This window comes from Littorina saxatilis, linkage group LG12, assembly GCF_037325665.1.
Source record: "Littorina saxatilis isolate snail1 linkage group LG12, US_GU_Lsax_2.0, whole genome shotgun sequence".
Lineage (NCBI taxonomy): Eukaryota > Metazoa > Mollusca > Gastropoda > Littorinimorpha > Littorinidae > Littorina > Littorina saxatilis.
The window spans coordinates 15041723-15055682 of record NC_090256.1 but is presented as its reverse complement, the minus strand read 5'-3'; the positions used below and the strand labels follow the sequence as shown (position 1 = coordinate 15055682).

Genomic DNA, 13960 nt, shown 5'->3' with positions numbered 1-13960 from the left:
ACTTGTGTGTGTGCAGATAGGCATGCAGCAGGCATACCACTATGTACTTGTGTGTGTGCAGATAGGCATGCAGCAGGCTTACCACTATGTACTTGTGAGTGTGCAGATAGGCATGCAGCAGGCTTACCACTATGTACTTGTGTGTGTGCAGATAGGCATGCAGCAGGCTTACCACTATGTACTTGTGTGTGTGCAGATAGGCATGCAGCAGGCTTACCACTATGAACTTGTGTGTGTGCAGATAGGCATGCAGCAGGCTTACCACTATGTACTTGTGACTGTGCAGATAGGCATGCAGCAGGCTTACCACTATGTACTTGTGAGTGTGCAGATAGGCATGCAGCAGGCTTACCACTATGTACTTGTGTGTGTGCAGATAGGCATGCAGCAGGCTTACCACTATGTACTTGTGAGTGTGCAGATAGGCATGCAGCAGGCTTACCACTATGTACTTGTGTGTGTGCAGATAGACATGCAGCAGGCTTACCACTATGTACTTGTGTGTGTGCAGATAGGCATGCAGCAGGCTTACCACTATGTACATGTGTGTGTGCAGATAGGCATGCAGCAGGCTTACCACTATGTACTTGTGTGTGTGCAGATAGGCATGCAGCAGGCTTACCACTATGTACTTGTGAGTGTGCAGATAGGCATGCAGCAGGCTTACCACTATGTACTTGTGTGTGTGCAGATAGGCATGCAGCAGGCTTACCACTATGTACTTGTGTGTGTGCAGATAGGCATGCAGCAGGCTTACCACTTTGTACTTGTGAGTGTGCAGATAGGCATGCAGCAGGCTTACCACTATGTCCTTGTGAGTGTGCAGATAGGCATGCAGCAGGCTTACCACTATGTACTTGTGTGTGTGCAGATAGGCATGCAGCAGGCTTACCACTATGTACTTGTGAGTGTGCAGATAGGCATGCAGCAGGCTTACCACTATGTACTTGTGAGTGTGCAGATAGGCATGCAGCAGGCTTACCACTATGTACTTGTGTGTGTGCAGATAGACATGCAGCAGGCTTACCACTATGTACTTGTGTGTGTGCAGATAGACATGCAGCAGGCTTACCACTATGTACTTGTGTGTGTGCAGATAGGCATGCAGCAGGCTTACCACTATGTACTTGTGAGTGTGCAGATAGGCATGCAGCAGGCTTACCACTATGTACTTGTGTGTGTGCAGATAGGCATGCAGCAGGCTTACCACTATGGAAAAGAGCTGCGACAGAAATACAATAACTTCTTATCAAAGGACTACAACCGGTCTGAGGTGAGCCCATTTTGTGAATGTCAGAAAGCCAGTGCTGACGTTTGAAGGTATAGTCTCTCGGCCCTCTGTGCTTGACGTCTATCAGCCTATAAACATCTATACGTCAATCAGCCTCCACGTTCGTAGCGTATCATCAACTCATATCCCTAAAAGGACAATTGAGGACGTTAAGGACCCATACCTGTCAAGCTCTTGTGGACTCTCACCATAAGATTTTGCTCACAAAACCATAAGTTCGCACCAAAAAGTATAAGACAACGTGCATAATTGCAGAAGTTGTTAGATTAATCACCACAAGAACTAAATACATGCACACACACAAACAAGATATCAGCCTTATTTCACACATAATAAGAAAAACACACTTTTCTCAACACTGAACTGCACTGTTTTATGTAATTTTGAAATGCAAAGCATGTTTAAATGTAAATTGTACCGAGAATCACCTAAATTGTACAAAGACAGTCCCAAGTAACCTTCCCACATGGATCCCATGTGGGCCCCAAGTGGGATCCCACATGGTGAACAGGTGATGTTGTGGGAAGTCCCACATGGGCGCCATGTGGGATTTGATTACGACTTCCAGTGGGAGCCCAGTGGGAAGTAAATGGGACACGAGTGGGAAACGGGTTGGACACAACTGGGAAACGGGTGGGGCACGAGTGGGATCAGGGTGGGAAACGAGTGGGATTCACGGGTGGAAAACGAGTGGGATTCAGGTGGGATTCAGATGGGAAACAAGTGGGGTTTAAATCGGAAACGTGTGGGACTTCTTCTTAATTCTTTTTCTTCTGACTTCCGTAGAGGACTGGGTTCTTGCGAACGTCTCAGAGTCCTGCGAATTTAAAAATCATCAATGTGTAAAGAAGAAAAAAAACAAGAACAACTGATACACACAGATACATATTCCAGCACACACACACTAGTTTTTAATCACTCAAATCAACTTGACGCTGTATTACGAGCACGTGGAAAAGCCGTGTTGATGCGTTCATCAACCTTCGAGTTTGACAGTAATCCCACTAATCGTCTTCGCTTTGTTGAATATGAAGCCGCCATTATATTACTCGGTGTTCTTCAGATGTAATCTTTGATCCATGCACATGCAATACTCGCGCGCACGGAACGTATTCACAGTACATTCGCCGGCAATTGTAGCAAATTTCAAACACTCTCAATCGGCAGGCCCAACGCGGAACTGAACAGGGCAGAATAATAGTCCCGCAGTGAAAACAAAAATCCTTGAAAATATTTAGTCATCACGTGAGTAAATAAACCATTCTAGAGACAACAGTTGTTATTAACAGAACTGCAATAATTACACACATATAAAATACTTCGGTGTATTTTGAATGATAGTATTCTTCAACGTTTGCTACGATTCAAACGAGTCTAGTGTAAACAGCGTGTGCTGTGACGTCACCGATCTCGATGGGGCAACTTGCAGACTCGCACAGTGTGACTCGCGCTCACAGCGTCGGAACATTTTCCTCGCACGCTGTGTGGGAACGAAGAGGGAATTCCCACTTTTATCCCATTTCTGTCGAAGTGCAAGCTTGTTTCCCAGAGACTAAGGGACGGCCCAGGTCTATACCACTTTCTTCCCATAGCTTTGACTGTGGGAGTTCTGTGGGATGGGAGTGGGCCCACTCTCCCATCCTCTTCCCACTTATTCACCACTGGGAAACCAGTGGGAATTCAATATGCGTGTTACTTGGAGTACACTTCCAACCAGACACACATTTAGTGATTTACACCCCTCACAAAATTTGTACCAGAATGCACAAAAAACACCACATGATAGTAAAGGCACAAGACAAGTGTGTTTTAACAACATTCATTCATTGAGCACAGTGATTCAATCATGAATGGAAACCCCCACAAGATGTGCAAACGAGAACATTTTATCCAAACAGAACATGTAAAACACACAAGTTACAAGCCAAAATCTCATGTGTGTCTCAACAATCAAGGACAAATACCAGATCAACAAAAATATGTAAATGCTTTTGTTTGAGGTCGCGCATGTTCTAAAAACAAGTCGTATATGATCGGTTGTGACAGGCATCCGGTGCCAACTTTCGCTCTCTACCTCTTCGAAAATGCATCATAACGCCCTTATTTTTGAGTCACTTGAGAAAAAGTGACTCTATGTAATCGGTCAGTGTTAGTCTGTCCGGCCGGCCGTCCGTAGACACCACCTTAACGTTGGACTTTTCTCGGAAACTATCAAAGCGATCCGGCTCATATTTTGTTTAGTCGTGACCTCCAATGACCTCTACACTTTAACGATGGTTTCGTTGACCTTTGACCTTTTTCAAGGTCACAGGTCAGCGTCAAAGGAAAAATTAGACATTTTATATCTTTGACAAAGTTCATCGGATGTGATTGAAACTTTGTAGGATTATTCTTTACATCAAAGTATTTACATCTGTAGCCTTTTACGAACGTTATCAGAAAAACAAGGGAGATAACTAGCCTTTTCTGTTCGGCAACACACAACTTAACGTTGGGCTTTTCTCGGAAACTATAAAAGTGACCGGGCTCAAATTTTATGTGAACGTGACTCCCAGTGACCTCTACACTTTGACGTCTGCTTTGGTGACCTTTGACCTTTTTCAAGGTCACAGGTATGTCTTGAAGGAAAAAAATTGAAATATCATATCTCTGAAACTATTCATCGGATTTGATTCAAACTTTATAGGATTATTCTTTACATCAAATTATTTACATCTGTATTGTGTTGTGAATAGCAATTTCTTCCTGTCCATCTGATGCCTCATATAATATTCAGAACTGCGAAAGTGACTCGATCGAGCGTTTGCTCTTCTTGTTATTTATATGGCTTCACACAAGGTACAACGTGAGAAAATACTGTGTAGATACTAGAACAACAAAAATATTACATGTAAATGCTTTAGTTTGAGGTCGCGCGTGTTCTAAAAACAAGTCCGACATGAGCGGATGTGACAGGAATCCGGCTACTTTCACTTTCGATCGCTAGCTCTTCGAAAATGCATCACAACTCCCTTAGTTTCATATCTATGGCTTAAAACTTCGCACAACATGAGAAAATACCTTGAAGATACCGAGAACAACAATAGTACATGTAACTGCTTTAATTTGAGGTCGCGTGTGGTCAAGCGTGGTCGCACAGTACTCAGTCAGATCGCGCTGACGGTGTGCACATGCGCATTTGCCTTGTACGTCCGCCGGATCAGTTACCGCGAGATTTTTTAGCTGTTACTTTGTTCTCGGACGAACCTTTGCGATTTTTTTATTTTATTTGACCAAGTTGTTTTCTAAAAACGGTAAGATCTTTGGCATACGCCGTAAGACTTGAAAAACATCAAAATTCCGTAAGAATTACGCGAAAAACGTAAGACTTGACAGGTATGAGGACCCCTAGTACTAGCTTCCCCGTATTTCAAGTTATGGCTGCCACCTCCATATAGTTAAGGTACATTGCTGAGGCCCCTTTGACGAGTGGACACCTCCCATGAAAGGACACCTTCTAGAGTCCCTTTGTCCATTATCTTGACCAAAGTATACCTGTCATGACAGGCCACCTGCAATGTAGGGACACTTTTGGCTGGTCCCAAGGGCGTCCTTTCATGGCAGGTACCACTGTACAAACATTGTCCCAACAGGCACTTTGTGAAGCTTGCATTTGAGGAAAGTGTGCATTGATAGGGGACCCGGTAGCTCAGTTGGTAGAGCACTGGACTTGTGATTCTATTGTCGCATGTTCGAATCCGGGCGGGACAAACACAGGTCAACTTAATGTGCAGACTCAGAGACAGTATCCATGTTCCACCCCCGTGTCACCCTTGTGGCAAGTAAAAGACCTCGGTCGTTCTGCCATAAGTGCAGGTGGCTGAATACACCTAAACACGCAGACACCTAGGTACAGCGACTCTGTTGCTCCTCGCTTTCCCCTGGGAGGAAGCCACCTGAATTTCCCAGCAACGGGACATTAAAGTAATGAAAAGAAAAAAGATGATGGAGTCTCCAGCTGGAGTGACGTACATTGACTTTCTTGGTGTGGAGGTGGAGGTTCAGAGTACGGACAAGGACCGCACGCTGATGACCGCGCAGTGTTTACTGGCCGGTCTTTTCCCCGCCAACTTCACCTGGCCTCTGTCTCCGTGGCAACCCATCCCCGTGCACACACAGCTCAACTCGCAGAATCATGTAAGTGGGTTTGCAGGATCTTTTATAAGTAGTGTGGTAAATCTTGTATTTGCTCATCAGAACCCCTGATTTAAGCTTAACTCATTCGAGGCGCAGCTAAATTTCCCCTGTGTTCCCTGCCAACGCGCGATTTAGAGCCATTTTGAAAAAAATATTAAAAATCAACAACACAAGATAACCTTACATACCTTATGTTTTTGCAAAGTTTGAAACTTACTCTTTTAGAAAATATATGAAACATTTGAAAGTACATACCTTTTGTTGTCTTCATATCCACGCAAAATATCCAATTTGAAGCAAAACAAAAAAACTTTCTACGTCATGGGTTCATCATACACAATGTCATGATCGACACTTGCATTGCCCGAATCATCACCCAAATGATCGTCCATTGGCACAAAATCGTCACCAGAATCTAAAATATCATCTCCACTATCATCATCACTGAGGTCAAGATCAGAACCGTACTGAATAACACGTTCTAGCACTCTTTTCAAGTTACTACGTCTCAGCAGAACGATCCGCCATCTTGGAAAAGTCAAAACACGTGGGTCGCACACCGTCAACAAAATTTTTATTAATCCCAACAATTTAAGGGAAGGAACTGTTTACAGTGAATGGTACCACTGTAGACAGATAGAAGTTCATTGCAGGGGTTGTTTCCCTTGGTCAGCAGGACCGTTTACACCGTTAAAAATTCGTGATATCCGTCGGAACTCAAGTGCCGGCACGCAGCCAACGCTAAACACAGATGTCGGAATTCCAGTTCCGACGCGCCTCGAATGAGTTAACCTCCCTGTTCCATGAACTTGTTTTTTTTTTCTTCAGATATTCTGTTCATGAAGTCATTGAATTTACCTCCATTTTAAGACTCACTCTTTTTGTGACCTTATTTGTATTTAAAAAAAAGATTTTTGGTAGTTTTAAATGCGGGGACCACTGCAGGAGCAAAAGTAAAAGTGGAATGTAAGATCCTATCAGCTTTGTGTAGAACTAGTTTTGCATTCATCCCACTTATTCCTTATTTCTTCTTTTACTTCTTCTTCACTAATGGGCTGAAACTCCCACAGCTTTTGCGTGTATGACTGTTCTTACTCAGCCATTTTGGCAGCCATACGCCGCTTACGGGGGAAGCATGCTGGGTAGTTTCGTGAAAAAAAGGCTCAAACAGGAGTTAATTGTTCAAAATAATGTGAGTATTGGTAGTGAAACTCAAAATTGGAGATGTGAAATTGCATTTAATTCTTTTTCAGAATCCATACATGAAAGTAAATGTATGTGCATGTCAGTAACAAATAAAGAGCATTAAGTTCCTCTTACTAGTTACTTAGTGGAAGTTGCAGTGCATGCAAAATCTAACTGATATCCTCAGTGGTAATGGTTGAAAGCTTCATCTCACATTTTTGCGTGTGCTTTATTTATGTTCAGCTGTTTGCACATGCACCCTGTCCCGAGTTGGATCTTCTGAACAAGCAATATGAGAGTTCAGAGCCGTCCATGAAGTTCACGTCAAAATATCAGGTATATACTTTGTTATCTCCAGTGGACTTACACTCAGAAACTGCTAGCAAACTGCTGTTGTGGTTTTGCCTGGCCAGTGGAAATTCTGATACATTTGGCAAGGAGTTAATAGCATCAAGATTTTGTCAGTGTGAAATTTGTTTTTGTTTGCGTTTCTTTCTGTCAGTCTTTCTGTCTTCGATCTTTCCTTGTCCTTTCTTTATTTCTTTCTTTTGTAAATTTTGCTTTGGATATGGTATGCAGTTATGTATCAATTGAACATTCAATTTTGCTTCTTTGAGCCATGTTTAGGCGGTTGGCCGAGACTACGAAAGAGTGCATGCTTGTTTGCATTCAGTCATAAAATTAAATGGAGTTCTAGCTAAAATGGATCGATACATAATTGCTGTTTGTATTTTTGACCATAATAGGAAATTTTACACAGATTTCAACAGTCATTCAGAGCTGCCAACTGCTACGCTTTCAGTGTAGCAGGCTACGTTTTAGGAGCAATTGCTACGCCAAACTAAGGATTGCTATGCTTAAACAAATAATCACAAGCATGCCAACAGTTCCCTCTTGTTGAGAGTCCTGGTAGTCATTTGTGCCTTCCACTCCGTGTGGCGGTCATAAAACATAGTCTATACTGAAAGGTGGAACTGCAGATACTCTCTACACTGAAAGGTGGAACTGCAGATACTCTCTAAAGGGCATTTTGTGTTTCTGCATTATCATGAAACTTTATTAAAAATGTCTATTCTTGTGCAAGAAGGCATAAATGCAGATGTGAAAATACATTTTAGAAAATGCTACTCTCAAACACCATTTGCTACGCTGAAAATGACACCCAAAAAATCTAAATTTCTACTGTTGAGGCTTGACAAGGGTTGGCAGGTCTGGTCATTGTTCACCTCGACCCTTAGCATGGTCTCTGAGGAACACTGATTGTCTCCATTTGTGTAAACTGTCATATTTTGGTCAACGTACAAATATTGTTTATTGTATGTCTAAAATTCATGCCGTATGATTGATGAAATAAGATGTCTGTGTTGCAGCCACTGTATGATGAGATGTTTGTGTTGCAGTCACTGTATGGTGAGATGAGGTGTCTGTGTTGCAGCCACTGTATGATGAGATGTTTTGTGTTGCAGCCACCGTATGATGAGATGAGGTGTCTGTGTTGCAGCCACAGTATGATGAGATGAGGTGTTTGTGTTGCAGCCAGTGTATGATGAGATGTTTGTGTTGCAGCCACTGTATGATGAGATGTTTGTGTTGCAGCCACTGTATGGAGAGATGAGGTGTTTGTGTTGCAGCCACTGTATGATGAGATGTTTGTGTTGCAGCCACTGTATGTTGAGATGTTTGTGTTGCAGCCACTGAATGATGAGATGAGGTGTTTGTGTTACATCCACTGTATGATGAGATGAGATGTTTGTGTTGCAGCCAGTGTATGACAAGGTGTTTGTGTTGCAGCCACTGTATGATGAGATGAGGTGTTTGTGTTACATCCACTGTATGATGAGATGAGATGTTTGTGTTGCAGCCAGTGTATGACAAGGTGTTTGTGTTGCAGCCAGTGTATGATGAGATGAGATGTTTTTGTTGCAGCCAGTGTATGATGAGATGTTTGTGTTGCGGCCACAGTGTGATTGGATGAGATGTTCGTGTTGCAACCACCGTATGATATGTTTGTGTTGCAGCCACTGTGTGATGAGATGAGGTGTTTGTGTTGCAGCCACTGTATGATGAGATGAGATGTCTGTGTTGCAGCCAGTGTATGATGAGATTAGATGTCTGTGTTTCAGCCAGTGTATGATGAGATGAGGTGTTTGTGTTGCAGCCAGTGTATGATTAAATGAGATGTCTGTGTTGCAGCCACTGTATGATGAGATGAGATGTTTGTGTTGCAGCCACAGTGTATGATGTGATGAGGTGTCTGTGTTGCAGCCACTGTATGATGAGATGTTTTGTGTTGCAGCCACCGTATGATGAGATGAGGTGTCTGTGTTGCAGCCACAGTATGATGAGATGAGGTGATGCAGCCAGTGTATGATGAGATGAGATGTTTGTGTTGCAGCCACTGTATGATGAGATGAGATGTCTGTGTTGCAGCCACTGTATGATGAGATCAGGTGTTTGTGTTGCAGCCAGTGTATGATGAGATGAGATGTTTGTGTTGCAGTCATTGTACGATGAGATGTCTGTGTTGCAGCCAGTGTATGATGAGATGAGGTGTTTGTGTTGCAGCCAGTGTATGATGAGATGTTTGTGTTGCAGTCATTGTATGATGAGATGTTTGTGTTGCAGCCAGTGTATGATGAGATGAGATGTTTGTGTTGCAGCCACTGTATGATGAGATGAGATGTCTGTGTTGCAGCCACTGTATGATGAGATGAGGTGTTTGTGTTGCAGCCAGTGTATGATGAGATGAGAGTATGATGAGATGAGGTGTTTGTGTTGCAGCCAGTGTATGATGAGATGAGGTGTTTGTGTTGCAGCCAGTGTATGATGAGATGAGATGTTTGTGTTGCAGCCAGTGTATAATAAGATGAGTAACTTGACACACACTGAAGTGAACAGGGACAATGCAGGCCAGATTGCTGACATGTTGTTTTGTGAGGTGAGACACTGTTGCTTGTCTGCAAAGAAACGTTTTAAACCATTTTTAAACCATAACTGTTATATTCACTGCTCAGACCTGTATTTGTGATAACGAGAAACGTTGCAGAAATAGTCATGCCAGCAGCGTGTTCCTCACCTTATGTTGTGCATAGTTTGTACTTTTCCTCAGTCTTACTGCAGATTGTGTGTGTGTGTGGGTGGGTGAGTGTGTTCACATGACTGTGTGTGTGTGGGGGTGTTCACATGAGTGTGTGTGTGTGTTTGTTCATATGAGAGTTTGTTTGTGTGTGTGTGTGTGTGTTCACATGAGTGTGTGTGTGTGTGTTCACATGAGTGTGTGTTCACAGATGTATGTGTTCACATATGTGTGTGTGTTCACATGAGGGCGAGTGTGTGGCATATTTTGTGTGTGCACATCAGCATGTGTATTTGCGCTTCTCAGTACCAATCAGTAAGCAATAGACGGTGAAGGCTGGTTGTGTTTTCAGTCACAGCACAACCTGTCCCGCCCACAATGGATGACTGACGACATGTTCCATCAGTTAATGAGCCTGAGGGATGAAAAGTACACTTTGCATTTCAAGGCTGCTGGCACGCCTCGTCTTAGTGGAGGTAATTGATTTACCTTTTGAACCCTTTTCCTGCCTTCAGCACATCAGCTGACGCCCTGGGTAACTTGCTGACGCCCTGGGTAACTTGCTGACGCCCTGGATAACTTGCTTTAACAGGGACTTTAGAAAGATAACGATAATTTGTATGTTGTTCCTTTTTATTCACCATTAGGAAATATGCAGAGAACAGGACTTTTTGTGTGTGGTATTCTTACATAGGTTTTTTTTATGGAAAGATAAGAGAGGAGAAGAAGAGTATTTTTATATAATTTTGAAATGGGCTGTGTGACTATATGTTTATTGTGCTCTTTTCTTCTTCTTTTGTTGTTGAAGATACATTTAGCATAGCCAAAATAATGTTGAAATAAATAAATACATTTAGCATAGTCAAATACAAATAAATTTAAAAAACTGACTTCAACAGGCAACAAACTTTTCAACAAACAAGAACAGAAGAAGAAAAACAACAAACAAACACACAATGTGTGCATGTGTAGTGTGTTAATTTATACATCAAGGGCACACTGTTAGTTGTCAAGTAAGTTAAAAATGTCTTGGCAGCAAACAGGTTAAGTGCTTTCATAAGTTTGTTCAAACAATTAACCTCCCCCCCCCCCCCCCCAACCCCTCCATCATTGTAAGCCCTCCCCCATTTAAGTCCCTAGTTTTTCAGATTTTCTGTTCATAATGTATGTAAATTTACCTTAGTTTTTAGACGCTTTCCCTTGAATTTTAATTAAGACCCGACTTTCTCAGATTTGTGGAGGTCTTCAAAAGGGGATTCCATCATTACCATAAGTTCCATCATTTTAATCTTCTTCTTTTTTCTCACTTTATTTCATGCATCTTAACCAGAGGTGTTTATACAGTACATGTAGAACTTTGTCTTGCTGCCACGCCGTAATTGTCATAAGTTTGTGATACACATATCTGATTTTCTTTTTGCTGGGTTCAGAATGTTAGTAAAGTAGGGTTATGATTGACGTCGGCCTCTTAATCGGAAGGTCGAGGGTTCGATTCCCGGCTGCGGCCGCCTGGTGGGTTAAGTGTGGAGATTTTTCTGATCTCCCAGGTCAACTTATGTGCAGACCTGGTAGTGGCTTATCCCCCTTCGTGTGAACACGCAAGCACAAGACCAAGTGCGCACGGAAAAGATCCTGTAATCCATGTCAGAGTTCGGTGGGTTATAGAAACACGAAAATACCCAGCATGCTTCCTCCGAAAGCGTTGTATGGCTGCCTAAATGGCGGGGTAAAAACGGTCATACACGTAACATTCCACTCGTGCAAAAACACGAGTGTACGTGGGAGTTTCAGCCCACGGAACGCAGAAGAAGAAGGGTTATGATTTTTCCATAACTGAAAGCACACATACATGATGAAACTGATGTAATGTTAAGTAATGGTTAATTTTGCCACTACGTCATTGCAAGGATGAGAATTAGTTTTGTTTTCTTCCTAGGGCCCATGTTGGCAGAAATGATCAAAAACATGGAGGAACGAGCAAAGGACCCTGCCTCGACAAAGAAAGTGTTCTTGTTTTCTGCTGTAAGTATTGCATGTCTTTTTCTTTCAGCAAGGATTTACGGAGGCTGAAATTGTCAAATTGTCAAATTCAAAAACTAATTAATCCCAGAAACGTTGAGATTGTGTAGAGATTGAACGGGGAGTGACCAACTTGTAACAGTTGTTTTTTCTTTACTTTCATATCTTGGAATGTGAAAAGCAAGATTGGTGCTACAATAAGCTGACCTTTGTTGGATGTACATGTTTTCAACACTTCTTATACACGATTCATAGAAAGGTTAATGTATGCAAGAATTGAAGGTTGGACATCTGTCTGAATGATCTACTTTGTACCCTTCTTTTTCAGGACACCCCCTCCGCCTATTTAACACTCCTCCCCCTTTAAGGCCCAGCTTTGTTTATCAGATTTTTTTTTATATTGTTTTGTCAATAACAAACGTTCCAACAACCTACCATTCTTGTTTCTTGATTCTGAATTTTGGAACGTTGGCAGTCTATTTGTTTTTGGATTTACTTATCAGATTTTCTGTTCACAATGTTTGTAAATGTGCGCCAGTTGTAATACTCACTCCCTTGTAAGACCTGGCCGGTGGGCTCAGAGGTTTGGAGGCCTTAAAAGATGTGTTTGACTGTACCAGTGTTACTGTAGACTGGTTTGACATGGCGTTCCAGTGTTACTGTAGACTGGTTTGACATGGCGTTCCAGTGTTACTGTAGACTGGTTTGACATGGCGTTCCAGTGTTACTGTAGACTGGTTTGACATGGCGTTCCAGTGTTACTGTAGACTGGTTTGACATGGCGTTCCAGTGTTACTGTAGACTGGTTTGACATGGCGTTCCAGTGTTACTGTAGACTGGTTTGACATGGCGTTCCAGTGTTACTGTAGACTGGTTTGACATGGCGTTCCAGTGTTACTGTAGACTGGTTTGACATGGCGTTCCAGTGTTACTGTAGACTGGTTTGACATGGCGTTACTGTAGACTGGTTTGACATGGCGTTCCAGTGTTACTGTAGACTGGTTTGACATGGCGTTCCAGCGATAATCCAAAAACAGATACACTGCTAACGTTTTAAAATTCAGAATCAAAAAGCGAGAGTGTTAGGTTTAATTATTATCTGTACCATTAGTGTTTGTCTGTCTATCTGTCCCATTAGTGTTTGTCTATCTGTACCATTAGTGTTTGTCTATCTATCTGTACCATTAGTGTTTGTCTGTCTGTCCCATTAGTGTTTGTCTGTCTATCTGTACCATTAGTGTTTGTCTGTCTATCTGTACCATTAGTGTTTGTCTGTCTATCTGTACCATTAGTGTTTGTCTGTCTGTCCCATTAGTGTTTGTCTGTCTATCTGTCCCATTAGTGTCTGTCTATCTGTCCCATTAGTGTTTGTCTATCTGTACCATTAGTGTTTGTCTATCTGTACCATTAGTGTTTGTCTGTCTATCTGTCCCATTAGTGTTTGTCTGTCTATCTGTCCCATTAGTGTTTGTCTATCTGTACCATTAGTGTTTGTCTGTCTATCTGTCCCATTAGTGTTTGTCTGTCTATCTGTCCCATTAGTGCTTGTCTGTCTATCTGTCCCATTAGTGTTTGTCTATCTGTCCCATTAGTGCTTGTCTGTCTATCTGTCCCATTAGTGTTTGTCTATCTGACCCATTAGTGTTTGTCTATCTGTCCCATTAGTGTTTGTCTGTCTGTCCCATTAGTGTTTGTCTATCTGTACATTAGTGTTTGTCTATCTGTACCATTAGTGTTTGTCTCTCTATCTGTCCCATTAGTGTTTGTCTATCTGTACCATTAGTGTTTGTCTGTCTATCTGTACCATTAGTGTTTGTCTGTCTGTCCCATTAGTGTTTGTCTGTCTATCTGTACCATTAGTGTTTGTCTGTCTATCTGTCCCATTAGTGTTTGTCTGTCTATCTGTCCCATTAGTGTTTGTCTGTCTATCTGTACCATTAGTGTTTGTCTGTCTATCTGTCCCATTAGTGTTTGTCTGTCTGTCTGTGCCATTAGTGTTTGTCTGTCTATCTGTACCATTAGTGTTTGTCTGTCTATCTGTACCATTAGTGTTTGTCTATCTGTCCCATTAGTGTTTGTCTGTCTATCTGTACCATTAGTGTTTGTCTGTCTATCTGTACCATTAGTGTTTGTCTGTCTGTCCCATTAGTGTTTGTCTGTCTATCTGTACCATTAGTGTTTGTCTATCTGTCCCATTAGTGTTTGTCTATCTG

At 42.2% G+C, this 13960-nt stretch overlaps 1 protein-coding gene across 2 annotated transcripts in view; it reads left to right on the top strand.

Moving 5' to 3' along the window:
- LOC138981322 (lysosomal acid phosphatase-like) overlaps window positions 1-13960 on the top strand; it is a 37046-nt gene that overhangs the window by 5482 nt on the left and 17604 nt on the right. For both annotated transcript variants that reach the window (XM_070354201.1, XM_070354200.1), the window contains exons 4-9: window positions 1187-1273; window positions 5324-5467; window positions 6896-6988; window positions 9504-9590; window positions 10081-10204; window positions 11665-11750. In XM_070354201.1, coding sequence (XP_070210302.1) covers window positions 1187-1273; window positions 5324-5467; window positions 6896-6988; window positions 9504-9590; window positions 10081-10204; window positions 11665-11750 — 621 coding nt within the window. The remainder of the gene's footprint in view (window positions 1-1186; window positions 1274-5323; window positions 5468-6895; window positions 6989-9503; window positions 9591-10080; window positions 10205-11664; window positions 11751-13960) is intronic.